Source organism: Rhipicephalus sanguineus, chromosome 10, assembly GCF_013339695.2.
Source record: "Rhipicephalus sanguineus isolate Rsan-2018 chromosome 10, BIME_Rsan_1.4, whole genome shotgun sequence".
Classification (NCBI taxonomy): domain Eukaryota; kingdom Metazoa; phylum Arthropoda; class Arachnida; order Ixodida; family Ixodidae; genus Rhipicephalus; species Rhipicephalus sanguineus.
The window spans coordinates 83,161,379-83,189,052 of record NC_051185.1 but is presented as its reverse complement, the minus strand read 5'-3'; the positions used below and the strand labels follow the sequence as shown (position 1 = coordinate 83,189,052).

The window sequence follows — 27,674 nt, the reverse complement described above, 5'->3', positions numbered from 1 at the left end:
ACTAAAATTGTCTATTCTCTCGTAGTACGTACTCGGGGGTCTTCGGCTTGCCGCCGTCGCGTAGATGATGATGATGATGACCTCTTGATGATGGCGCTCACCCACAAAGGGGGATGGGCCAAGAACCGGGCGGCAGGATCTTTGACTTAAATATTTATGAGGCCAGAGGCAAACGCCGTAACTTTATACTAAAAGAGAGAGAGAGAAAAAAAGACTTCGGCAGATCCCACGTACCGTGGGAGTCGATGTTATGCAAAGCATGCGGCGGGTAGGTGACTGTAGCGTAACTTTTTTACTACACGTTAAAAAATGACGCTAAAGGTTTGTATAAATTTTATACGCACACACATATATGTTGTATAGCGGCATATGTGGTATATAACCAGTTGTTTACGGTTGGGTAACGCTGCCAATGGCAACGTGGGTATTACCTACACCAGAAGCGGTAAGCTGATATGTAGTGCTTATACGTGTCCCGAGAACGCACGCACGTTTCACGAACCCGTGTGCATGTGTGCAAGAAGTTCTTGACAGTTCTTGAACAAGGGCATCATCACCGTGATCAGTGAGCACCAGCAGCTGGTCGTGACTTGTTATAGGATTCGGCCCTGATCGTGGTTACGAGGGGTCCATCTGTAGTAAAGTATGTGGTATAGTAGAGCTGTTGGAGGCCTCGGTCATTTCGTCGACAAAGTGTCTGTCGACAGAGCCGGCGACATTTCGGAACCTGAAGCCACCCTTCGCGTTGGTGAGGCATAGGCCGTCGAGGCTGGTAGACCTGGATAGTGCTACGTAGACGAACATCAGTGGATGGTGTTTGTCATAATGGTAGACTACCTGGGCGTATGTAGCCTACGTAGCCTAGTCTACAAAGCGGCTGTCAATCAATCTGACATCATTCTCTGTCAGCATGAGGCCATCGCCCAGCCTCGTAAGAAATGAAGAGGACACTGCGTCGTTCTGGTGGACGAAGTGCACTATACGGTGCGGTGATGTGGATATCATATGTAACTTTCGTTAATGTTTTCCTCTGGGGTCGAGCAATGCTTCAATATAGCTTGCTCAATCATAGGAATACAAACGTAATGTTTATTAGACTGCTATAAAAGCGGAGCCAACTCTGGAACTACAGACGTTAATCTGATATGACGCCTGTATCGTAGAAGTACACATCGTAAGAGTATCATGTAGTGTTAAATTTATTGCTTTCTTGTAAAATTAGATAGCCAGCACCACAACCACAATGGACGTTGCACCGATATTACGCCTGCGTAGGCTGTTTTTCCAAATAACTTTATAGACCTGGCGTGGCTCAGTGGTAGAATGCCTGATTGCCACGCAGAATGCTTGGGTTCGGTTCCTGCTGGGATCCCAATTTTCATTCTTTCCATTCATTGAGTCAACGCTGCCAATGTTGGTTTTCCTTAACGCTCTAGCATTTAAGTTACCAATGTCTGTTCTCGCCGTTCATGGGTAGATATAAACTGTCAATCACCTGTGGCGCATACCCGTACACCGCGGCCCGTGGTAAACGGGTATGTGCCATACGTGTCTAGTGGAAAGGGTTTGAGGACGTACGCGACAGGATTTTAATGTTATTCCTGTCATGACCCGGCAATCAAATTCGTCAAATCCTCTTGCCCTCCCATGCAAATTTTGGTCTACACCAAGTTAAGGAGGCGATCATGAGAGCACCCAGACGTAGGCGGCTAGATAGATAGATAGATAGATAGATAGATAGATAGATAGATAGATAGATAGATAGATAGATAGATAGATAGATAGATAGATAGATAGATAGATAGATAGATACGTAGATAGAAACGCTCAAAGTGCCAGAGGTTCGCTAAGAAATGCTTCGCATTTAAAACATAGCTAATACTTGAAAATTCCATATAGCAAACAGACTATCAGATGTGATGTTTGACGGATGTAACAACGGGTTGGAATTAATAATGAAAATAAGCCAATATACACTAGCATGGTAATCTTTTTGTTTCCTCGCAGCCACTTGTTGGGCTGTCTGTTGCCTTCTTCCTTTTTACTGGAAGTTGTGAGCTGTCGGATTTACACAATTTCTGTGGTAAATGCCCGTTTATGATGATAGTTTTTGTGATAGGCTGCACAGTGGCTCATACCCGATTGGCCGCACAAGTTACGGCTAGCCTAAACTAAAGTCCCTAGGGACTTTAGTTTAATCTAGGGACTTTAGCCTAAACAGCTTCGCTGTTAAGATAAAAGCCGAAAGGAGCCAGAAAGTTGCCGGCAAGAGCCATATCTTTCCGAGACCAAGAAAGCTTTTCCTTAGCATCAAAGGCTGCTATGTTAACCGCGATAGCATAATGGTCCTGCATCACTTTTCTAAGCAATCCTCAAGTAACATCGGCATCTAAGTTTATTGCTTCGTGAATCTACGCAGAGAGCTACACGGGGAGGGATACGCGAGGGAAAGAAGTTACTTCAGCGCGCGTCATGAACTTGAGCGCACCTCGTGAAACGCGATCACCCGCTCCCGGTGTGATTCTGGGGCGTGGTAGTGTTTCTACTGTGTAATATTAGTGCACTATAGAGCGCAGTCCCGCACTGCCGGCACCCCTTGGCAAGAAGCGCATCTGATCCAAACGGCGCTCTTGGTTTATGTCAACTATCGACCAATAGCAGCAATCTGTTGTATGACGACATATAGCTGGCGCCCCGCCCATTGAAGAGAGTGAGGTCGGGCCTCTCTATGAAGAGAGCACACTTGAGAAGAGAGGCAACTTCTCGCTCCGCTTGTAAACGCTCTTTGGCCACGCACGACTGCAAACGTTGGCTGAGCTGTTCACAGCAGCGTCTGCTTTTTCGGTGTATGTTTTTTTTTTCGCGAAGCACGAGTGGTTGTTGAGGCCCCCTTTAACCGAGACCTGCACGATCTGACTGCACTTAGGAAGGCGAAGTTAGGTAAGACGAAAGAAACGCGATCTGTGGGTAATAGCCGTAATGTTCTCAACGGATTGCATTGGCTAATGGTCACAGCTGGTCGCGGTACTGTAGCAGAGGCAGGCTTGCGGTAGGAGGCGGGAGCATTCCGATTACAAGCACGGACATTTCCACAGTAGACGATGCGCATCTGTCTCCTTTACTGGAAGGAGGCTATGCCTCTCAAAGGTTCTGCGGGTCACGATGGGTTGGAAGGTGCGATCAAGGGGTCGTTTTACCAATAATGGGTCCGTTATTGCAGGTGTTACCGAGGAATATAAACTGTCATGGTACCATGCCACTTGCTGCCCCTCTGCCTGAGCCATGTCTGCAAGTGCCGTTCCTTCCTGGGCTTCTAACAAGTTTGGGCTTTTCCCATGTACAGTCATGCACAATTCAAATACGGAAAATTATTAGGGCCAGAAATACACGTTCTTGTTTTTCACCGGCACACCTGAAGTCGACGTGATTTCGCCTTGCACACATGACATATAGAGCCCAAACAAACCGCTTAATTACCGATACGATATTGTAACCTGGAATTATCGCTCGTGAATAAGCTGTTCTACATTGTCATTTCTGGTTCACGTTTCTTCTGGCCATGCATGACTGTACCTGACTTTTAACCGGTCGGATCCTAGGAAGCTCGACCGTTCCGCCCGCGTGACGAACCTTGCGTCCCGTGTTTTTTTATTTCTCATCTTATTTCGCTCCGCGGGCGGCGTATTTCGCGGGGGCGGCATTGCGCGTTTCGCATTGGACGAATAATATAAGTCACGTGCCGAGATCGATGTCGTTGGAAGCTGTGCTTGTTGCGTGGTACAGGGCCTCGGTGCGTGTCACCCTTGACTGTCTCACGGCGCCCGCTTCTTCTTCGAGAGGAACGGTTCCCGCGTCGCGAAACCGTTTCATATATATACTTTGAGCGCACGATCGCAAACGATTGTACTTTTCACATTGACTAAGCATGTCAAACCTGGTGCCCGTCCTTTTAACATGACGTCATTGCTCACAGAATAGAAGCAGCTTATATTAGCTGTGTCCATACACGAGCTTTATACACTGTAGCAACCAGTCCAGTGTCAACGCTTGTCTCATAAATGTTACAGTGAGGCTTAAAGTAATAAAAAACGCCAGGCCTGCACGGAACACGCAGCACAGTCACAGCGAAGTCTGAAAGAGTGGCCGTTGTATAGAGCCCGTTATAAACTCTCTTGGTAATGTGTATTGATGCGGTAGGGCAAACCAACGAAATAAAAAAGAAACTCTCTTGGGGAAACTAATACAAGTACGCATGCAAGGTATCCACCACGCCATAAATCATAATTTCTGTGAAGTAGGGAAGCACCCGCTATGCCATTATTCATCATTATGCGGAGAAGCGAGGTACGGGCTATGCACATCTAAGGCATTGTGTGCACTTTGTTGACGCTGTGGCTGGTTACGACGAAGAATTACGGCCGAGTACTTCGTAGTGGGCGGGAAGCGTTAAACCACGCACACTCGTTGCGCAACTCGCGATGTGTGACACCTGGATGTTATTTTACTCTTTTACCACACTATATTACATATGTTAACGCGATTCCTTGCCCGACACGACGCCTGCTGTATATAGGGTCTTTTCGCCAAAGAATTTCTAGCACCGGCGTGGCTCTGTGGCAGTGTTGTACACGTTCCCCTAAAACAGGCACGAAAGCTCGTTCCTCGTTCCTTCCCAATCTTGGAACGAGTTCCCGCTACAAGTTCCCTAAGCGTGAAAGGAACTCGTTCCAGTTACATTTCGAAAATTGCAACGTGTCGTTACATTAACGTTACATTTAAATTTTCAATCAAAATATAGTGCCGGATAATCCCGAGCCGAAATAAAGTGAGCAATTTAAAGCTAACATTGAGCTACACATATTTTGCGAATTTTACATCGCCAGCAGTAGGTTATATGTAGATAAAAAGAATATAAAAAAGCGCTCCTTAGACGAATTTTCTTCGAGACCACCGGCCGTGTTACAGACATGTCTAACTGGAACTTTGGTGCTCGTCTATTACAAGTGCAACACATGGGGCCCTTTCCACGCCAGGCTACAAATACGCCTTCAGAATATTGCGCTTCAGATATTCAAATAGAAATTCCTACACACGCACCAATATAAATAAGTTTCTTACACAGGAAACCACATCGAAAAGAACAATACATAGGCGTTTAATGAGTGCTGATTAAATGCCGCAGTGTGAGTAGAAAATAATGTCGACGATACATATTCGCAACCTCGTAAAGTCCCTTGTTCGCACTCAGCAAGAGTCGCATCTCGATGTTGGTATCCGGCTGAGAAACCTGTTTTCTGGTCAGCACTTCGTTGGCAATTTTGAAGAGCCGTTCCATCAAGCGCTTGAGGGTACTGCCGTGTTACAAATAGGGAAAAGTCAACCATGGTCGTAGGGGCGAGTTGCAGGCTCAGCGGGAGCAACACGAACGTTTTTGCATGACAGACGTTATCGGTGCGGCGCCTGTCGAACTGAGCTATAATAAAAGTTATAGGCCGATAGCCTGGAGATAACTCGCATGTTGAAGGGATGCCTGCCCAAACGAAACCATCGAAGGCACCGGAAAGGCGCAACTGCATGCAGCACCCGCGTCCACTGCGTTTCGGTCCTCTTCCCCACTATCCACGCAACCACGTGTCAAAAGACAGATTTGTCGATAGCCATAGGTCGGTAAACTCACTCATGAGTCGATTCACTCAGACTCACTCAGACTCAGATCGAGCCGTGAGTCTGAGTGAGTCCGGTTGAGCAACATTTTAGTGAGTCTGAGTCCGGGTGAGTCCGGTTGAGAAAAATTTTGGTGAGTCTGAGTCCGAGTGAGTCCGGTTGAGAAACACTTTGATGAGTCTGAGTCCGAGTGAGTCCTAAACGCGAAGTATGTTTGTTGAGTGAGTCTGAGTGAGCTGCACTTTTTATTCCCGACCTGTCGTCCTATCTACTCATCTTCAGCATTACGATCAGCCTTATATCGTCTTACGTTTATACTCAAGCTATTCACACATATCTCAACGCACTAATGTTCATGCGCCACCTCAGTATTTATTGATCGGAGGCGTGAGTTAAGGTAGAAGGGGGAGGGGGGAGGTGTCATCATCTCCCGCCCCCTGCGCAATCTCTTTCACGGGAAGTTCTTGATAAAAATATCTCTTGTGAGTCGCGTATTTCATAAAAATGTCCTACTGGATTGAAACCACTGATAACTCGTATTTGAAAGTAAAAGATCAAAAGGCATAGTGTGGAGCACCGATTACGTGAGAAATTGGTGTTAGAAAGCGTTAACACCATGATCGGAAAAGCCAATGTTACGATAACGGACTCCTGAGCCGACTCACTCAGACTCAGATTGAGCCGTGAGTCTGAGTCTCAGTGAGTCTATACTCCGTTTCATACATCAGGTGCAACGCTACGGAAGCTAGCGAGACTTCTTGCTATAGATGCGTTCGCACTAAGAAATAGTACAGTGAATTTACCACCCGTAATGTGCTTTTTTTTTTTTCGTTCGTAGGCTGTGTAATAAAATAAGGTGATTTGTGTCCAAGAAATAAACGAACCCCATTATTTACACTGTTGTCGATAGTTTGTTCTGGATCGCTCAGCGTCTGTTTCTTTTTTTGTGTGATGGCCTCCGCGATTAGCACTGGCAGCGCAGCCGGAACTGATCGCGGAGGCCAAGCAGAAGACACGCGGATTTACACATTTTGCTGGCCGAACTTCCTGCATAGCTTCCACAGCGTTGCATCTGATGTGTGAAACGGAGTATAGCTGAGTAATATTTTGGTGAGTCTGAGTCCGAGTGAGCCCGGTTGAAAAACATTTTCGTGAGTTTGAGTCAGAGTGAGTCCGGTTCAGGAAAGTCTTGGTGAGTCCGAAAGAGCCCTAGGCCGAAAATACATTAGTTGAGTGAGTCTGAGTGAGCTCTACTTTTTTTGCCGACCTATGTCGATAGCTGCCCGCAGCATTCACGAGATACTAAAGGGACGATCGAGCCAGCCGCTAAAGACTACGCGACGAGAGAAACATATTTCCAGGAACCGCGCCGACGCTTCGCTGTCGGCAGCGCGCGAACGCAAAACCAACAAAACGTCGGAACAGTACGCTGCCCGTGGCAAGGCGCTCACTGCCAAGGGGTAGTACCAAAGTGTAATTTTGCCACCGTTACGTTGGGGCCGAAGACCACACATGCGCTGTGGGACGCCACCCCGCCGGATTTTGGTGGTTAGCACGTCGGTGCTTCACTCATTTTCTGCGGCCTCTGGAGTTGTGATTGGCTCCTCTGTCCCATGCGCGTCAAACACTAGATTCGCGACGACGATTCGCGGCGTTCGAAAGCTCTGCGGAACCACCGCGTAGGCTCCTCGACTGTCGGCTACCCCACTTTTTCGTATGCCGGCATGGCCACGGGGACGCGCAGCAGAACCGCCCGAATACGTAGACCCCTCTACCCCCTCCGCCCCCCCCCCCCTCACGCAAAAGCTACTTTCGAGTCAGCCGAACAAAAAAGTCACCGAGGTAAAAAAATTGCGTGCCCCTTCCTGGCGGCAGCCTTAAGTCAGCCGAACAAAAAAGTCACCGAGGTAAAAAAATTGCGTGCCCCTTCCTGGCGGCAGCCTTACAATATGGGATTCGATGATTCTCGAATGTCAAGTAAATGTTCTCCAAGGTGTGTCTGCACTCCAGAACGGCCCGTGATTGCTGTCAGACAGGCTCAGACATAAACAAACAAACAAAAATCAACTGTTCCTCCCGCGAGTGGTCGGTCATGACATCGCGCGCTACACTGCGCCCCCGGCGGGCGCCTTAAAGTGGAAACCAGGAATCAGAATAGTCAAGTGACAGGCGAGAGGTAGATTCTTGCGCCTCACGCCATCGTCCATCCACCCTGTTCTGCATGATATGCTGTGTGCGGGCGCCTGTTTAATGCCGAGGAACGTTTACGGAAAGAACGCCGTTCCCTATGCCGTTCCTACGTAAACGTAACGAGTTACCGTTACAGTTCCACCGATCCTCCATGGAACGGTGGCGTTCCTCCGTTCCTCCAAAAAGGAACTAGTTCCTGGAACGTCGTTCCTTGGAACGCCGTTCCGTGCAACACTGCTCTGTGGTAGAATACTAGGCTGTCGAGTTAATTTTCTTTCCTGTTTATCCTCCGCTAGCTTCAACACTAGCTAAGGAGGGAAGGTGTTTGAGGTTCGAATCGGCGCCCCTCGATGACTCGAGTGCACGATGGCAGCGCGAAGGAAGAGCCGTTGTCCGCTGAAGAGACGCTTTATTGCCACGCTCAGGCGTCTGCACGGGTCCAAGCCCGAACCTCCGCTCTCTGCCACATCCATAACAGCCTCTCTTCAACCTTCAGTTAGACAAAGAGTCCCCCAACAGGCCAATTACACTTGGGTGTTGGCATCACCAAAACCAATGGCACAAACACTTTCACGACAGACACGGCATTGGTAGAACGTACGACACAATCTACAACACGCGAGGGGATAGGTTCACTGCGCAACACGTGTCATCTCAATCTCCCCTACGTTATAGCCCGAGCACGCCCCTGACGTCCGCCGGCGCCGAAGGCTCAACCTGTCCGCGCACCAACGTCTCTTTCAAGAAGCCGCCACAAATGCGGCGAGGATATTTCCAGGCCCTAGCCACTGACAATATGTGTACGCGACGGTACGTTGCTCTGCCAGCCTAATGACACTCGGGTCACTACGTGCTGCTGGGGACCGGATCACCTGAACGCTCCGAGTGCTGTAGTTGCGACCAGAAGGCGATTGCACGCAAAAACATCCCCAGTCACATCCGGCCAAGCGGTCGCAAAACCACTTTCGCCTTCTTAGGGCATTGCCAAGCCTTCCTTTCCTAAAGTGGGGTCTTCGCGTTCCCCTTATGCGGCGCCGACACGTGTTTGTGACTTGCGCATTCTTTGCTGTAAGCGTTTCCTATAGCTCCAGGAAGCATGATGCACGCACCAAGATTCATGTATTCTCGCTAAATAATGTAATATCGCTTTGGATCGGTTTCGGTTTATGGACGCCGAGGTTGGGCAGTGACGTAGAAGTGTAGGAGGCGTGGTCACGTGACCACACAAGGCTGTGACGCACTTAGCCAGGAAGCGATCGAAACTCAGTGAGTGATGTAGAAACCGATGCTTTGCCGTTACTATAGTGAACTAGAATATATTCTAGTTCACTACAACCGGTACGTACGTTGCGGAGGTGGCGGAGGTCCGGAGGTCACTCACGTTACTACAGCATATTTGGTGTGACGTCACTACAACTTTCGTTGACCATCCTACAGATCTACATCAGTGTTGGCGCCCTAGCGATGGGTTTCGATCGGGAGAATGGGCATTTAGGTACACTTTGGAAGTGAATTAAAATATATTCTAAACGTTTGCTGTGTCCGACCCTTCGTGTGGAATGTCCTTGCATACAGAGGAAACCCACAACAGGCTTGTTATAGCCTCGAAATTTGATGGCAAGGGCGCGTGCGACTGCCAAACAGTGACCGAAACCAAACGGCCGTCTGTCGCGTCGTCCCATCGGCGCGACGCTCTTCCCGTTCAGCTTTCATCTCTTCGTTTTTGTTGCAAAAGCAAGAGGCGGCTTTGGCTGCTCTACGCTTCAACGTGTTCCTCGTTTGCGGTAAGTGCCCGGAACGGCAGCGCGGGGAATCGCTCCGCGCTTTGCAGTATTCGTACACTGACCCACAAAACAACACGCCGACTCTGCATGCCTCAGACTGACTACCATGCAGAGGGCACGGGTTCAAATCCCTTCCGATCCTGGAAGGTTTTTTATTCTAATTTGTTTTTTTTTGTCTCATTTTGCGCGATAACGGTTACGGACACCGGCGGCGGCGGACAACTACGACGCCAAAAACGGTTGTTGTTGTGATCTCATTACAGCTTTCGCTGTATATATATATATAAAAAAAGCCTCTGCTTGATGGTGTCTCAGAACGGTGACGTTAACCTAAATAGGTTGAACGTTCCTATCCCTTGCACATTGCACACTGCGCAAGCGCGTTCCGCGAACCGTGACACGTGCCACATAATATATATGCACGGTGACTGCGCCACATGAACTGTAAATCGCGATAGCCGACAGGCATCGAGTTATCCGTGGCGGGCGCTTCGGGATCGCGTTTTCAGTGAGTGCCAGATGCCGATAGAGTTCTTTGAAATCAATTCAGCCAATAAACAGCGGGTTAACCAACTGCCGCGCGCCCTTACGGCATATATCGACGCCGTATTACTCTAAGCGCGCCACTAAGGCGCCATTCTGTGTACAGCCGAAATCTGTGCCCACCGCTGCAGTCCCTCGTCGTCGCCGCAGTGCACGCTTCTAGAAGTCTCGATCATGGAGATGCGCGAGGCGCAGCCGTACCGCGTCCCCTTCACGACCTTCAGGGGCGTCGTGGAGCACCGTGACTTGCAGTTCGCCGGGCACTCGCCGCCCAGGCGCCTGGTGTGCGCCCGCTGCCGAGTCGTGTCGACCACCGAGCTCCGGTACGAGAGCGCCAGCCGGGCGGGCGACTTCGCGTGTGGCGCATGCGCCCGAATTAACGTCAACCAACGCTGCGGTCAACCACCCCGGCTAGACCGCGGCGACTCTGCCGAATTGGAGGAGCGCCCCGAGGGTGATTGGAAGGAGCCGCAGAAGCCTTCCGACCGTGACGTCGAGCTCCTCAACGATTGCGAGGTGAGGATTTGCCCGTTCAGTACACCTTTCCGATACATTGGAACTAAAGTCCCTAAATCGTTCCCTAATTGGAACGGTTTAGGACCGGTCTATACTTGTGATTGCTGTCGGAATCGCACTTGTCCTGAGCGCCCAGTCGGCCGCTTCAGTTGTCGCTTTCTTTTTTTTTGCAGAAATATGCAGAGACCGACACCGTAACGATACCAAACATACTCGTACTGCATGCTGGGTCATTGTGCTATAATTTAAGCATGAACAGAAGCTTAGTAACGCGGGTAGCAGCTGCGTACGCCGCCAGCGTCCACAGCCACGCGCTCGACCGCTCTGGTGTGATTGAGACTGCACATTGGGATGCGCACAGTGCGAAAGCGGACAAGCGGTAGTAAGGAATGAGCTACTGAAAAATTCAATGTAATAAGCAATTTGGGTGGATGGCTTCGCGGTTAGGTTGCCACGAGCCTTTGGGCCCGGGCGGCATCTTCTGCTCTCTTGATAACCCGACCTGCACGTCAGGGCCAGAGCTGCGCAGCACAGCCTGCCACTACTGCATGCATTACTCGCTCTACGATTCCTACGGTCTGCTTCTGAGCACGGTCACGCATGAAACAGTCCACTTCTCGCTTGGCACGTATTTGGGTATTGGCCCGTGTATATAGCCCAAGTGATGGGCTACGGGGTTGGGGTACAGCGGTGAGCACTCTTAGGGTGAACACGCGAGCGCGTGGCCGACGGCTCTGTCGGCGCCGCGTAACGGTCATCCGTGGAAACATTGCGCATGCGCATCATGCGTTCTACGAAATACTCTTTCCACCGCGCGCACACAAGCGTATCCCGAACAAGCATATCTATGACGCAGTGCGCGTGGTGGAAAGAGTGTATCGCAAAGCACATGCTGCGCATGTGCAATGTTTGTAACGATGGCTGTTACGCGGCGCTGATAGTGCCGTCGGCCACGCGCTCGCGTGTTCACCCTAACAGTGCTCACCGCTGTACGTTTTTGCATGGAGTCCCCTCCAAGCTACTTCTTGGATCTTCTTAAGTGATTTGTGGGCTGGCGGGTGCGCTGCCCGGGCGAACCTGTAGTGCTGAGTTATTTCCTGATAGCTGACCATGCATACGATCCCTCTCTGATCCTATAGCATGCCATGACCCGTTGGTTGGCGATCTTTGCGGGTCATGCTGGGATGAAACAGGGCTGCAAAGAACTGAGACAACCGCTTGTCGTGTTTCGATCGGTTGTTCGTTTCCATCCCTTGTCCGCATTCGAGCTGTGCATTTTATCACGCATTGGAACGCCTAAAATACATCAATATCTGTTCATTGTATGCCATAGGTAATGCAGACTTCTAAGAGGTTCTTCCCCCCCCCCCTTTTTTTTTTCTTGTGTCTTAGTCCATGACCTTATTGTTCGCTGCTCATCTATTTGCTCATCCATTCACCAAGCCGCGCAACTTGCTACATTTGTCAGCTTAGTAACGTCGGTACGTGATTATATTCGTGTATGCAGGGCGCCCAGCTATCTCTAGCCAGAGTTTAAAGATATGCCGACGCACACTATGACGACGCGAGCAAATGCAGGTAGCTGACTATTGCCTGGAGCACGTTACACTGCTTTTTGTGTTCTTAATTGGCTAATCAGACATCTTTAATTAACTAACATTTGTAGCCATGGAGCTGGGCGGGAAATTGCAATGATGCAGTTGTAGATCAGTTGGCAAAACGTCCGATTAGACAGTTTCGAACTTTCTATCTATTAAGTATTAGTGGGGGTTTTCTTGCCTTATTACAGATGCCCGCGAAATAAAACACAAAAATGCCACGCGACGTGCCCGCTTGCGCTCCGCATTGCAGTGCTCCCAAACGTTCTGCGCGAAAACGACCATAGTGTTCGTCCGGGTGTGCTGCCTCGACAGGGCAGTGACGATGGTGGTGGTGGCTGTTCGACGACGCACGTCTTGCTAGCGGCAGCGCAAGCGATGACCGCTACATCTGCTTATCGCGTCATGAACCGCCGCGAGGGAAGCGTATCGTTTGTACGCGGAACGTTACGGATCACTGCAATCAGGGCGCTCATAGTCGCGCAAGCGGGCATGTCACGTGGTACTTACTTGCATTTCGTGGGCATCTTTAGTAAGGAGAGGAAAACACTAATACTTAATACTACATAAAAATTTCGAAACTGTCCAGTCGGGCGATTTGCAAACTTATCTAGACCTTTCGCGCTGGAATATTTTGCCGAGCTTCGTTGCTTCAAAAGTTAGTTAAAAATGCATAATTGAGCAGTTAAGAACACAAAAATAGTGTGACGTACTCGAGGCAACTGTCAGCAACATGCGTTTTATCGCGTCCACATAGAGTTCGTCGGGATATTTTGAAACTCTCACTAGAGATAGCTGGCGCACGCCGTATAATATATTCACGACACCATGTTTACACACGAACTGCGAGAAATAAATCATTGGTGGCGAAATCGCACGTGCTGTCACAGAAGAAAGTTTTCTCTTGTCGCATCGCTTTTCTCTCGTGAGTGTTTCTTTTTAATCTCATTATTAAATTTGAGGGTTTCTACGTGCTAAAGCCACGACACCATTTTCAGGCGCGCCTAGTGAGGCACTGGATGCGTATACGCAATCGCGCTTGTTTTGTCACCACTGCGCATGCGTCATATGCTATAACCCCTCCTTTGGTTCGCGTACGGCCCCAATTTTTTAACGCGATGGCGTTAAAAACTCGTTTCGGGCAGAAATGCCGGTATCGGCGTCGTTTTGTTGTGAACGAAAATTAGAGATAGCAAATAAATATTTTAAAAAATGCGGTTCGAGTGGGAATCGAACCCAGGCCTTCTGCGTGGCAAGCAGCTGTTCTACCACACACCCACGCCATTTGTTGGAACTGTTTCCAAAAAAAAAAAAAAAACCTTATACGAATGTAATGTAATCCGCGTAGTCTTCTTAAGGTATGTAATGTTGCGTGGCAGAAGCCTATAGAATCACGCCAGGCGGGAAGGCATGGAATTGCACAACGAGTTAGCGGTTTTTAGGCCCACCCATTATAATCGCTCATACATCTATATTTAATGATCATCGGCAAAGGCATCAACAAAGTGAGCAGATGCGTGGGTTCGCGTGTTGCCTTACGGACGCGTAGTGGGTACTTCGCTGACTCGCAAAAGGAAGCATTACGGCGAAGTGGGCACTTCGCAACGCTACTTGCAGTAGACATTGTAGGATAGTTTGAAACGGCTAATGTTACGCGTACGGTCGTTCCTTTCCCGGCGGCGTGATTGAGGTGTCCATCGAGAAGCGATGCGAGGCTCCAGACTGAGGTGATGCGAACGGGGCCCGGGATTACGCTGTAGCGTTCTACTCTTGAGGCGAATTTTAAACGTTCGATCTCCAGCTTTTTCTAAAATAGTGTGCGTACCCAAGCTGCTCCCAAAGTTGCCTTGCGTTTATCTTGTGAAGATCCGAGCGCGATTCACTTGCGTTTGTGTTTACGGTAGGACCAATTCACCCTAGCAAAAAAAAAAAAAATTATATCCGCATTCTTCACTACAGGTGCTATGCGTCAACGCTTGCTTCGGCTGCGACGTTAGAGTGAAGCTCTCCGGTCTCAGCAACCATCTTTTGCACGAGTGCACCCGCAACGTCATCATGTGTCACTTCTGCGGTCAACGATTTATCTGCATGTACCTCTGGATGCACGCCTGTCCAGGTCGTACCGCCACGTCACCACCGGATGCCTCGGAATATCCGGTGCTCGTCTGGGCGCCGGCGTTCAACTGCAGCCGAGAGTCGGTGGTTGCCGACTGCAAGAAAGGGTCAGTGGCGGGGACGAATATTGTCCCTCCCGCGTTGAATGGTGCGGGTCCGTCCGTTACTGAAGTCCCGGCAGCGAGCGTGAACCACCGAAACGGGCCCGGTCGAGCACGCCGGACACTCGAAGAAGCCCCTGTGCCATACGGTCATCTTCCACAAGGCAGCCCAACCCCGCTGGCCGGCACGCTCTTGGTGAGGTTCCCGGACTGCGCCCCCGAGAGACCTGCCGGCAGCACGGTTAGCCTGGAGCAAAGTTCGCGGGTCGAGTTCTTCGGCAGTGACCAGTTGGTGGTGGACGGCTTCCGGCTCGTCATTTCCGCCATGGTGTTCTACGACTCTGCGAAGAACGTCAGCGGCCCGGCCTTTTCTACCACCTCGCCCGCCGCTTTGAAGAAGTTTGTCGTCTTCGAGCTGCTTGCTAGGGACGTCGACGACTCGAAAGGAAAGTGCGACCGCCGCCGCAGGTGGCCTCCCGCGGGTAGCGTCGCCCTGACCCTCAATGGCCCTTGCGGTGAAGACGACAGGTTGCTTCGAACCCGCTACTTTCCCGTCTACGCACGGGGGCTCGAAAGCGGAAGGTGGACGAGAGTGGCGACCACCGAAGCCGTCGACGCGGAAGTCGTCTCTAAGGACTTCCTGGCCTTCGGCGTCGTTGGCGTCACGGTAGAGTTCCAGTGAGCTCCTCTGCGGGAATCGTTCGTCTCGAAGCGCTTCTCCCCGCACGCATGCACTGCATCGTCGCGTTGACACAGCGTCCTCCTCAACGGGACGTGCTATTTTTTTCCTAGCCTTCTCGAATGTAACTTGAATAAAACCTTTTATCTTGTACATGTTCAAGCGCCGGTTTTACGTCACGATAAAAGGTAGAGTACCTTGTTCGCTCTTACTTCTGGACAGACAGGTTACATTTGTAAAGAAGGCCACTTCCTCGGCCCGCTGGAGGGCCCAGTGTTGATCATCTAGGGCAAGGCCTCGCAGCGCGTCGTCCCAGCGCGCGCGAATGCCGTCGCTATAGAGGCCGCGTTCTCGATGTCAGTTATCCCTTCGCAGTGCCAACGGGGCTTAGCCGTGTATGCATAATACTACACGAGGGAACATCGTAGCGTTTAGTAAAACTTGCTGTTGGGCTAGTTGGTGCATGTTTACAAGAAAATGCGAAAGGAAAGAGCGTCCTTTCCTTTCGCCTTTTCTTCTCGGTGGTTTGCGTCGTCGAATGTTCTTGTAATCCTAGCGTTTAGTTTGAATAAAGTAGATGTCGGTTTTACAACAGCGGATAGGCAGCGTTTCGTAATGCTCGCCATAACAGTACACTCTTCAAAAAAAGGTTGTACACTCAAACCTCATTATAACAAAGTCACATCCGCCACGAAAATAACTTCGTTATATCCGAAAGTTCGTTATAAACGATTATTTGTAACAATGTATGACAACACTATTATTAATTTACTTCATTATAACCGATAATTCGTTATATCCGAGTTCGTTATATCGAGGTTTGAGTGTAGTACTTACTAACTTCGGTTTGCTAACTACTTGTCACATATGTTACTACCCTGTTAATAAGTGCGGTTAGTAACGGGGATGTTAGTAACCGTTACTACCCTCGCCATTACAAACTCAATTAGTAGCGGTTACTACCCTTCTCGTTGCTAACTAGTAAAATATAGGTAGTAACGGTTACTACCAAAAACCAATGCAGTTACCGGGAGATCCTTTCGCCTCACGAACCACTTGTATTTGTAACGGTCAAATTCGCGAGCATCAGCGTTGCGATATATCATTAGGTAATTATGCGCAGAATGTCATGAATGAGAACAGCACACATACGCAACGACAAGGCTACGCGGCACGTATATTTCATACGTGGTTCCAGGGGTATTTATAGCCCTACCTCTGTGGTACGTAGCTGGTGCCGGTGAGCAGCTAAGCTTCAGGATGAATAGTTTGTTGTGCGCCTATATTTATATAGCGTACAATTTTATTAGGTGCGCGAGGTCATGTAGCGTAGGACGTTTAATCAAGCATATTAATACAAACAATATGTTATATCTATTTAGCGTAATATCGCCTCAACGTGGCCTAATATACAAGACCCCAGATGGGGTACTAAGCTTACTAATATCGCCTCAATTGACTTGAGTGGATGCCCGCGTGCTAGTAAATAGGTTGTAAAAAGTTCGTAGTAATAACTTCTAAGATTCGCTTAAGAAGTTCGTTTAACAGGTGCATGGTAAAAAGTTAGTAACGGTGCGCAAGAGGTAGTAACCGTTGCAACTTTTAAGTGTCTGCTAACGCGTAGGTAGTAAACAGGCAGCGAGAAGTTAGTAATGGCCCAAGAAAGCTAGTGACGGCTGCTGTTACTATTTGCTCGTGGTTACGACCTTTTTCCTAACTTTTTGATTAATAGTAATCATTCAGCCAACGTGTGGCAACACTGACAGTAGCAATCGCTTGGCCACATTTTAACAACCTCCGTGAGGCAGCGTAACAGGTGACGTGTGGCGCGGCTATGCTCAAGGATGCGCGTTCGATTCCCGCCCGCGGGGTCCGCATTTCGATGGGGGCGAAATGCAAACGAAAACTCATCTGAGATTGTAAGCGCACGTTAAGTGCGCCTCAGGTGGTCTCAATTAATCCAGAGTCGCCCAATATATACAGCGGGATTCACAATCATTTCGTGGTTATGGCGCGAAAAACCCCTTGAATCAATTACGGAAGGGTGTCTTGGTGGGAGAGTTGGTAAAATAACATCATTAAACGCAGCGCAAAAAATACGGGACATAGAAAAAGGAGCACGGCTAGAACACAGCGCTAACTATCAACTCAGATTTATTGAAGAACACGCACGCATATATGCTCATGAAAATAAAAGCGTGATCCCAAACAAAAAGAAAATAGGAGATTTAGGGATTCGCAATGAGGAAATCTAATTCGATATTATGCAACAGTACCGACGGCCTTGCGATACATGCTTCACCAAATTTGCTGATAAAAAAACGCCTCTTCAATAGGGGTGTGCGAATATTCGAAATTTCGAATATTTTTCGAATAGTGTTTGCTATTCGATTCGATTCGCACTGCAATTTTACTATTAGAACTATTCGAACTTCCCAAAAACAAATACAGTCAACGTCCGATTGGAAGTGACCCCTTCAGATTTTTAATATGCTTCGCCTCATCACACTCCGGTACTGCGGCAAAGCTGCCTTTCAAGCTCCGTTACGGTCGAACTTTGCCAAGAGACAGTCAACGTCCGATTGGAAGTGGTCCCTAGATTTTCAATATGCTTCACCTCACCACACCCCCGTATTGCGGCAAAGCCGCCTTTCAAGCTCCGCGACGGTCGCGAATGTGTTAACTCGAAGAAAACGCTGGTTCCAACATGGAGATGAAAGATGTGGCAGAGTTGGGGGCTCAATTAATGCTGTTTTGGGCCTGAAATTTGAGCAGGAAGTCCGAAAAATCGGACGCCGGAGCTTTTTAGCATCCAAAATTTCAGATGTTCTTATATATCGACGTATACGAGGCAGATTTGGAACTCCGGACTTGAAGGGAGCACACCCTTGTCCGCCACATCAGTTGGGCTTCCACAGGAGTTGAAAGAGGAGGAGAGGCTGAGGAAATGACATCTTTGCCTATCACGTGTAAAGTGTTGTCGGCAACACTTTGCTTGCACCAAATCATGTACATAAATAGAATTCGGCCTCTACATTGCCTCATTTTTTATAACTATGAAACACCACCCCGCCAGTGCTTCATCAACCTAGCGAAAAGAAACAGTTTCATGTTGCTATCTCATAAGAATATGCTTAGGAATCCTCAGTAACTTTTTTTTTGCAATTTCGCTTCGAAGTATTCGAAAAATACTCTAGAAATATTCGAGAACTATTCGAAAAATATTCGATTCGATTCGCACTCAGACTTCAACATTCGAATTCGCTTCGCACCCAAAATTTTGCTATTCGCACAGCTCTACTCTTCAATCTCTCGCTCAGTCTTTTCTTTTTAATCTTGCGCGATAGGCCGATAAGTTAACGGTGGTTTGTTGGCCCGCGCTCGCTGCAACTTGCACTGTCACGCGCGCCAACTGGCTGACGTAGGCCAAGAAACCACCGCCAACTTATCGGCCTACCGCTGCAACGGAGACGGCGAGTCGCGGCCGCAGCCAATTTCGTTCGCTCAAGCCAAAGCTGAGGGTAGCACCTTCGCTGCGCGCGAACGCGCTAGTCACGTGGTTTCTTGTATTTCGCGGGCTGTCTTTGCAGCTTGGAAAAAATGGTATACGTGAGACTTTATCGCAAATAAGGCGATGGGGGTTTCTGAAGATGCCCTCGAACTTTGCAAGTCGCATTTCTTAGCTAAAATTAATATTTAGCAATTTAGTTAAATAATCCTAATTAACAAGTTAATTAATTACAAAACAAATCATTGTAGTGTGCAAGGTGGCTGTCAGCAATTTGCAGCTGATTTCACTCGCCTGCCTCTAATATTGTATTAAATGCGAAGCATTTCTTTGGGAACCTTTGGCACTTTGAGCGTTTCTATCTACGTATCTATCTATCTATCTATCTATCTATCTAGCCGCCTACGTCTGCATGCTCTCATGATCGCCTCTTAAACTTGGTGTAGACCAAAATTGGCATGGGAGGGTAAGAGGATTTGACGAATGTGACTGTCGGGTCATGACATGAATAACGTGAGAATCCTGTCGCGTACGTCGTCAAACCCTTTCCTCCAGACACTTGTGGCACATCCGTTTACCACGGGACGCGGTGTACGGGTATGCGCCACAGGTGACTGACAGTTTATATCTACCCATGAACGGCGAGAACAGACATTGGTAATTTAAATGTGTGGAGATAGGTTTGCGAGACGCTTACCCTACGAGGCGACCGGCAAGGGACGCGACGTTCTCCACTGCCGCAGCGAACAAAGACGCTACGGCCGGGTTCGTCTATTCTCCGGCACGGCGCAGAAAAGGCGAGAGCGGTAAGAAAAACCGTCATCCGTAGCGTTGACGCAACGAAGGGAAAGAATGATAATATGGATCCCAGCAGGAATCGAACCCAGCCATTCTGCGTGGCAATCAGGTATTCTACCACAGAGCCACGCCAGGTCTATAAAGTGGTTTGGAAAAACAGCCTATGCAGCCGTAATGTCGGCGCAACGTCAATTGTGATTATGGTGCTGGCTATCTAATTTTGCAAGAAAGCAATAAATACTACGTGATACTCATACGGTCTGTACTCCGACGATACAGGCGTCATATCAGATTGACGTCTGTGGTTCCAGTGTTGGCTCCGCTTTTATAGCAGTCTAATCAACATTACAATTGTATTCCTATGATTCAGCAAGCTATACTGAGGCATTGCTCGACCCGGGATGAATACATTAACGATCGTTACGTATGATATTCACATCATCGCACCGTAAAGTGCACTTAGTCCGCCACAACGACGCAGTGCCCTCTTCATTTCTTACGAGGCTGGGCGATGGCCTCATTTGACCGAAGATGATGCCAGATTGACTGACAGTCGCTTTGCAGACGAGGCTACGTAGGCCACATACGCCCAGGTAGTCTACGAATGCGACAAGCGCCATCCACTGATGTTGGTCTACGTAGCACTGTACAGGCCTACCAGCCTCGACGACCTATATACCTCACCAACGCGAAGGGTGACTTCAGGTTCCGACGTGTCGCCGCTTCTATCGACAGACAATTTCTCGAAGAAATGACCGAGACATGCACGATTTTCAACAGCTGTACCATAACTCATACTTCACTACACATGGACCCCTCGTCATCGCGATCACGACCGGATCCAATGAAAAGGCATGACCAGCTGCTGGTGCCCACCGATCACGGTGATGATGACCTTGTGCAAGAACTGTCAAGAACCTCTTCCACACATGCACACGGGTTCGTGAAAGGTGCGTGCGTTCTCTATTATAAGGGACAAGTATAAGCACTACATATCAGCTTACCGCTTCTGGTGTTGGTAATACCCATGTTGCCGTTGGCAGCGTTATCCAACTGTAAACAACTGGTTATATAACACATATGCGGCTGTTCAACATATATGTGTGCGTATAAAATTTATACATATCTTTAGCGTCGTTATGTAGCGTTTCGATCAGTAAAAAAAAAATTACGCCACAGTCACCTTCCCGCCGCATGCTTCGCATAGCATCGACTCCCCTGGTACGTGGGATCTGCCGAATTTTTTTTAACCCTTGGTTTAAGATAGCTGGGACACCCGGTGTATATATATATATATATATATATATATATATATATATATATATATATATATATATATATATATATAGTACGTAGATTATGAAGAGTCTGTCTTCGGTTGCCGTAAAATAATTAGGAAAAAGGTATACGCTTCTAAAAAACTGTTTATTTGTCGACGTTTCGATCGGCTTGATCTTATCGGTCCGAAACGTCGACAAATAAACAGTTTTTTAGAAGCGTATACTTTTTTCCTATATATATATATATATATATATATATATATATATATATATATATATATATATATATATATATATATATACATATATATATATATATATATATATATATATATATATATATATATATATATTGTAAAGGCGTTTATTGACGGCGGGATTGACGGCGACGATGCACAACGACGACAGTCACGACGGAGCGCAGACTCGCAGACTCTCACGAGCATGAGCACGAGGGGCGTGCTCTCCGAGAAGAGGCGAAGAGGGCGACCCACTAGAAGGCGCTCGAGAGGACGACACATTACAGCGTTCCAATGCTTCTCAAGGAGGCTACAATATATATATATATATATATATATATATATATATATATATATATATATATATATATATATATATATATATATATATATATATATATATATATATAACGCGAATCACCTCCGATGCCGATCAAAGGCTGGAGCCCGAGCGCGCATCGTGCCTCGCCGGCAGAAGAAACTCTCTAACCATCTTGTCGCCGCCGAAATCCAATCAAATATCACGACTCAAAAGAAAGAAAAGAAGCGCGCCGGCATGTCAACATCAGCATCGTTTTTATGTACCAGCACCTCCCTGTAAACAGCTCTAACTTCGTCCACACCGGTAGGCAATAAACGAGCGAGTAATAAGCGGTCACTTAAAAGTTGAGAAACAAGATAGCCACCCGTTTGTGAGCAACAAACAGATGCCGCGCCATGAAATCGAGACTGCGTGCTCACGCACGACCGCATGTGTACGAGGGGTAGTCGGTGCGACAGCATAAACACACCGTGAATGAAAAAAAAAAAAACAAACTAAAAGATCACAGTCCAAGAAAAAAAAATTCATTGTATACCCTAACAGTGGCGGAACTTACTTGCCCTGCTAGAACGAGTCAAAACATTTGAGGTGATTTTCCAACAGAAAGTGCCGAAAATATATGACATCGACCACTTGCGACACGTTCGCGCCGCCGCATATTAACGTCATTGACCCCGAACGAATCAAACGTTTTCAAGACTTCTCACAGACTCCTTTCCTAGGTAGACCGTGTCTCTTGATACGAAATCCAGCGCGCCAGAAGGAAAAAAAAAAAAAAAAACCGACTGCAGCTGCAGCCGCACTCATACCTTCCATAGAAACGCGGAGCTTCGCACATGCCAGTGGGTTGCCAGACCAGAGACGGCGCCGCCCGCTAGGCAATATGGCGGCGCCCACGTATCTGGAGGAAGGGGTTTGACGACATACGCGACAGAATTTTCACGTTACTCATGTCATGACGAGAGACATTCATAGAAATCCTCTTACCCTCCCATGCCAATTTTGATCTACACCAAGTTAAGGAGGCAGTCACGAGAGCACCGAGACGTAGGCGAATAGATAGACAGATAGATGGATGAATATGAATGGATGGATGGATGGATGGATGGATGGATGGATGGACGGACGGACGGACGGACGGACGGACGGACGGACGGACGGACGGACGGAATGCGAAAATGTGTGCACATATTTTTACTAAATAGGGAATGGGGGGAGATATGCAGTCTTGCATAAAAGTCATACACCATGCACACAAGAAACAACACAATATACGCCTAATAATGTATTACTTACTACGGTGAACAAAAAATAACAATTTTTAAAAAAAGCTGCTATGACAGAAGCCTGCTCCTAGCGTAGTGCTTCGTTTTACTGTCGATGAGTTAGACAACGAATGACCAAGTTTAGCGTGTTCATCGTTTCGCAAGAAGGAAGGACGGAACGTCTGAAACCGACGAATGTTGGTTAACCCTGAGCCCCTGCTCCCTGGCGCAGTCTCTGTGGTTGTCCATCTAACAAAAATGGTTGTGTGGAGTATAAGACCCATTTTCGTAGCCTATGGTTACTTTTAGAAACTAGGCTAAAAGATGTTTGCTCGGATTGGGAAAAACGTTTTCAGTATACCAATAAGTCTCTAGCAAATTTTGAGACGTCTTCTTGAAAAAAAGAAAACACAAATTTAGGAAGTACCAGGTTCTTGCTGCGTATACAAAATCACAAATCAGGTGGCCGTGGCGGAAGCTAAAATGCTGAAAGGTGGGGACGGTATGCTGCGACTACTAGTGCCAGTATTTATAGTTAGTAATGCTATCGGTAGTAATTGCAGTTACTAACACGGTTGTAGCATTCGTGACGTGTGGATTGTAACCAGTGATGACTGCGGCAACCGCTAGTTGCGAGAAAGGTTTCTTGGCTTGGCGACGTTCCTGTATATGTATGCTTGCGTGTATGTTCTCCATTTGCAAAGGGAAATTTGTTTATTAACACCAACTCAGTCATTTGAAGGAAGGCAAACATGGACCTGCGGAATAAGCACAGTGAACTAGGTTAGACGTACGACGTGAACCCGTTATAAAATTTACAAACAACTGAACCATTGAATTGAGGTTGAAGAAGACAATGTTATAGCTGTCAATAGCCAATGCTACAGCCATCATGCGAGTGCTAGCCCACATAAGTCAGTGCTGGCAGTGTGCGGTTGAATGTGGCATTATAACTCGGTCATTGATTGGACATAGCCCATTGCGGAATGCGGAATATATAAGAATCATAAGACGACGTCTGAGGTGTGTCCTGAACTTAAAGCTGCTCGCTGACTCATTTGTTGTTGTTATTATTATTATTATTATTATATTATTAATATTATTATTATTACTAATATTATTATTATTTGATATGCGGGCACAAATACTCTAGGACACGAGCAGGCTGACAACTGCCACCTAAAGGGGCACACCTCTTTCGGGAGGAGGGAAGAGAGAGAGGAAAAGCAGATCGGAGAGACGGCGAAAGTAAAGAAAAAAAATAACGAAGACTCGCACAAAAATAAGAGCGAACACGTAAAGAAGAAACGACCACAGAACAGCACTCGTGCGCGTGAGTGGCCAGTAGAAAGATAACGAAATGGTTTTGCACGAGGCGACATAGAACGCGCGCGGTATGCTCGCGTCGCCGCCATAACTGCTATAAGACACTGCTGAGGGATTCTCGGATTAGAGGAGCGCTGCGCCGAGATCCGTGGCATCAGACGTCTTCGTCGCGTCATCGCTGCATCAGCGTGCACACAGGCCGCGATATGAGCGGTCGTCAACCCTGCAAGCGACAGCTGGCCGGCTTCGACCAGCTCCTGGACTGGCGGCCGCTGGATTTCGTCGACACGGTGCCCAACGTGTTCTGCTGCACCCTGTGCGGAGTTATGCCGGCGTTTCCCAAGCGGCTCACTCCCTGTTGTCACGTCTTCTGCCAGCCGTGCTTCGATACGCTCGTCCAACGAGAGCACCGCTGTCCCCTGGACCAAATGCAGTTCACTGACGACGCGGTGGAGACGCTGGACTCTGTCCGCGGGGGCATCTATCAACTGCGGGCTCTCTGCCCGAACGCGTCGAGCGGCTGCACGGTCGTGACCGTCCTGCCGCATCTCAAGGATCACGTCGCCGGTTCGTGCGACTTCAACCAAGTGCAGTGCCCGCGTTGCGGGGCGGCCGTGCTCCAGAAGGCGGTGCTTAGCCACTACCTCGAGGACTGCGCCGGCGCGCACCGCAAGGTCGCGTCGCCCGTATCGTCGGACACTTCCAGCGTGGGTTCGGCATCCGACGACGACGCCGCTCGCAGGTCCGACCACAGGACGCCTCGGTCGGTGAAAGGTTTCGACAAGGCCAAGAGGCAGAAAGGCTCCTCCATCGGAGTCCACAGGCCCAGTTCGTCAGAGACCGCGGGTACGGCCGAGAGCAACCCTGATTTAGTCGCCGCCATCAGGTCCCTGCTTCACGACACCCACGGAGGATCCATTCGCTCGGCGTCCCGCAAGACGATCCGGGTGCCCTCGGTTGAGACCTCTCTCATAAAGACGGGTCGCAAGAGCGCCTCCTCGACCAAGTCCGACCTCCCGAAGTGGGTGACCGCGAAAGCGTCGAAAAGTGCCGAGGGCGTCCCCGAGGATGACAAGGCGTTCTTGCAGAAGCAGCCCCTGGGGAGGGTGGACTCGTTGCTCGCGAAGGTGACCGAGACCGCAGCCTCGGTGGATGTTGCAGCGGCGGTAGCGGCATTCGAGGTGGCGGAGGCGTCCAAGTCGTCGTCCTCCAGCTCTGCTTCCAGCAGCAAGAAGTCGGCGTCTTCCTACGCGTTGCCCCACCGCCGCTCGCGCAAGCACGACTCCAAGAGGGCCAAGGGTGTGGTCCGCGCTGGTGCCGCCTCGCCGGCGGGCTTCGCTTGCTGCTACATCACGGGCGTCTTGGGCGCCGAGGCGCGGATCGCTTGCGGCGAGGAGCTGGTGCTTCGCAGCGACAGCTCGCAGCTGGCCGACTGCACGTTCAGGGTGCATGCCAGGCTGAGGCGCGACGCCGAGGGCAGCGTGCTGCTGTGCTTCACGCTGTGCCTTTGTGGTGGCACGTGGCGCCAGTTGGCCGATTGGACGCTGGCCAACAAGGTCAGCCTGCTGTTGGTACACCCGTGGGACCAGGCGCGGAACAGGCGGCTGCCGCTTTGCCTGAACCCGGACTCGGTTCCTCTGCCCAAGGAATCCGTGCCGCACCCGGTACGCTGGGACTTCTGGTCGCCCACTTGCGAGCTCAAGCTGAAGGAGCTCGCCGCCGGAGGGTTCGTCTCCAGCGGGGCCATCTGCATCGCGCTCGAGATCGAGTGACGCTCGAGCGATATATATATTTTTTAAATATAAGTGCTAAAGCGACGCCGCCTTTGTTTAGCGGGTTGCGATTACACCGTGGCACGGAGTATAGTTTCGTTTTCTTTTCTTTTTTGTGCAGCATTCGAGCAGGTGGGGCGTGCTGCTTCCACATGCAGTTATAAAAACAGTGCGGTGTTGCGGCACAAAGGCAGCGTTGTGCAGTGATCGAAGCCGCCATAAAATTTTTGAAGTACAGCATATCTGTGAAGAGCTGGCAGTATTGATTGATTGACTTGCACGCGTCGGACGTGTCCCGCTGTGGTATACACGTCGTAAAACTACATAGTAATAAACATTCATGGTTTCATCGGAAGGACGCTTGATCGTGCTGTTTTGTCTTTCCCCTTCAATGTTGGCGTTGCGCATACTTGAGCAATCTTCGAATAAGCTTTGTTTGGGCAGACAGGCTCTTTAACTGGAGTTAAGTCGGCTTTGACGTAAGATTATGTATATAGCTTTGCGCATTCATCCTGTGATATGACTGCGCTATAAGATGGAATCGCGATATTGCTTTTGGTTTTGGCCATCTCTTGGGGGAACCATGCTCTCTTGCCACGGATTTCTACATCGAAGGCAGGAGGTGGTAATTTGCATATACAGCTTGTAAACAAACGCATCTTCGTCCGCTTCCATTCGTGACAAGTAACCTTTTACGATTTTGAGCTCTATGTTGGCCGTCATTTGATTGACGTGAGTAGAGCGCATACGTTTTCCAGAGCATCTGTGGTTGAGCAGTGTTTCTGCGAAGATTACTTGCAAGGAAGCTTCTTTGGAGACGTCCTTTTGGATGGAATGTAAGGCGGCTAATAAACGCGAAGCATTTCTTAGCGAATCTGTGGTAGTTTGAGCGTTTCCATCCATCCATCCATCCATCCATCCATCCATCCATCCATCCATCCATCCATCCATCCATCCATCCATCCATCCGTCCGTCCGTCCGTCCGTCCGTCCGTCCGTCCGTCCGTCCGTCCGTCCGTCCGTCCGTCCGTCCATCTAGCCGCCTACGCCTGGGTGCTCTCATGATCGCCTCCCAAACTTGGTGTAGACCAAAATTGGCATGGGAGGGTAAGAGGATTTGACGAATATGACTGTCGGGTCATGACATGAATCACGCGAAAATGCTGTCGAGTACGTCTTCAAACCCGTTCCTCCAGACACATGTGGCACATATCCGTTTACCACGGGCTGCGGTGTACGGGTATGCGCCACAGGTGATTGACAGTTTATATCTACCCAGGAACGGTGAGAACAGACATTGGTAATTAAAATCCGAGAGCGTTAAAGGGCCCCTCACCAGGTGGCATAACGAATTTCAGTTAGACACTGGAGGTTGTTGCGCGCTCAATAAAGAACATTATGCCACAAGAATTGTTCTAATCGGTCCATTAGAAGATGAGAAAACCAATGCTTTGAGGCGGCGCGAAACCATACAATGCGAGGCGGCGGGCTTGAAACCCTTTCCGCTCGCCCCGTGTAGCCGTCGCAAGCCAAATTCCTTCCGTGCCCTCTTCGGCAAGCGAGCGGGAGGATCACATGGCGCATACGCATGAACACGTCATACGCACACAATGTCACGAGCGCATGACGTGCCCGAACCAGCCCGAGCACCCGAGACGCGAGCGGTGTTGTGGCAGCGTTCTTTGAGCTTAATCTCTGCAAGTTATGCCGAATTCGACCTCGCCGATCACTTGACTTTCAACCTATTACTGAGCACGAAAGCTGCGACATTTGTATGGAGGCGAGTCTATAGCGGTTTGCCGCATGAACATCTATAAATGAGCCTAATGAGCGCGGGAACGCGGTAGAAAATTAGTTTCGTTGTGAGGGGTGGCGTCTGCACGATGCTCAAAGCGCGAGAACACGAACGCATGCATGCGAAACGGAGGTAGATTATTCTCGCACACGGAGGAAAAAAAATCCCGCCATCATCCC

At 49.0% G+C, this 27,674-nt stretch overlaps 1 protein-coding gene across 1 annotated transcript; it reads left to right on the top strand.

The window, feature by feature from the left end:
• Positions 1-10,283: 10,283 nt before the first annotated feature.
• Positions 10,284-15,343, top strand: LOC119372173 (uncharacterized). The gene is made up of 2 exons (XM_037642634.2): positions 10,284-10,697; positions 14,255-15,343. Exons 1-2 carry the CDS (start codon positions 10,356-10,358, stop codon positions 15,191-15,193), a joined length of 1,281 nt encoding a protein of 426 aa, XP_037498562.1. The 5' UTR covers positions 10,284-10,355; the 3' UTR covers positions 15,194-15,343.
• The last annotated feature ends 12,331 nt before the right edge of the window (positions 15,344-27,674 follow it).

Bases quoted from the DNA above. Each gene is read 5' to 3' on its own strand.
- LOC119372173 (XM_037642634.2), top strand. From the start codon at position 10,356: ATGGAGATGCGCGAGGCGCAGCCGTACCGCGTCCCCTTCACGACCTTC. The intron at 10,698-14,254 runs GTGAGGATTTGC...TCTTCACTACAG, and splicing joins AGCTCCTCAACGATTGCGAG to GTGCTATGCGTCAACGCTTG.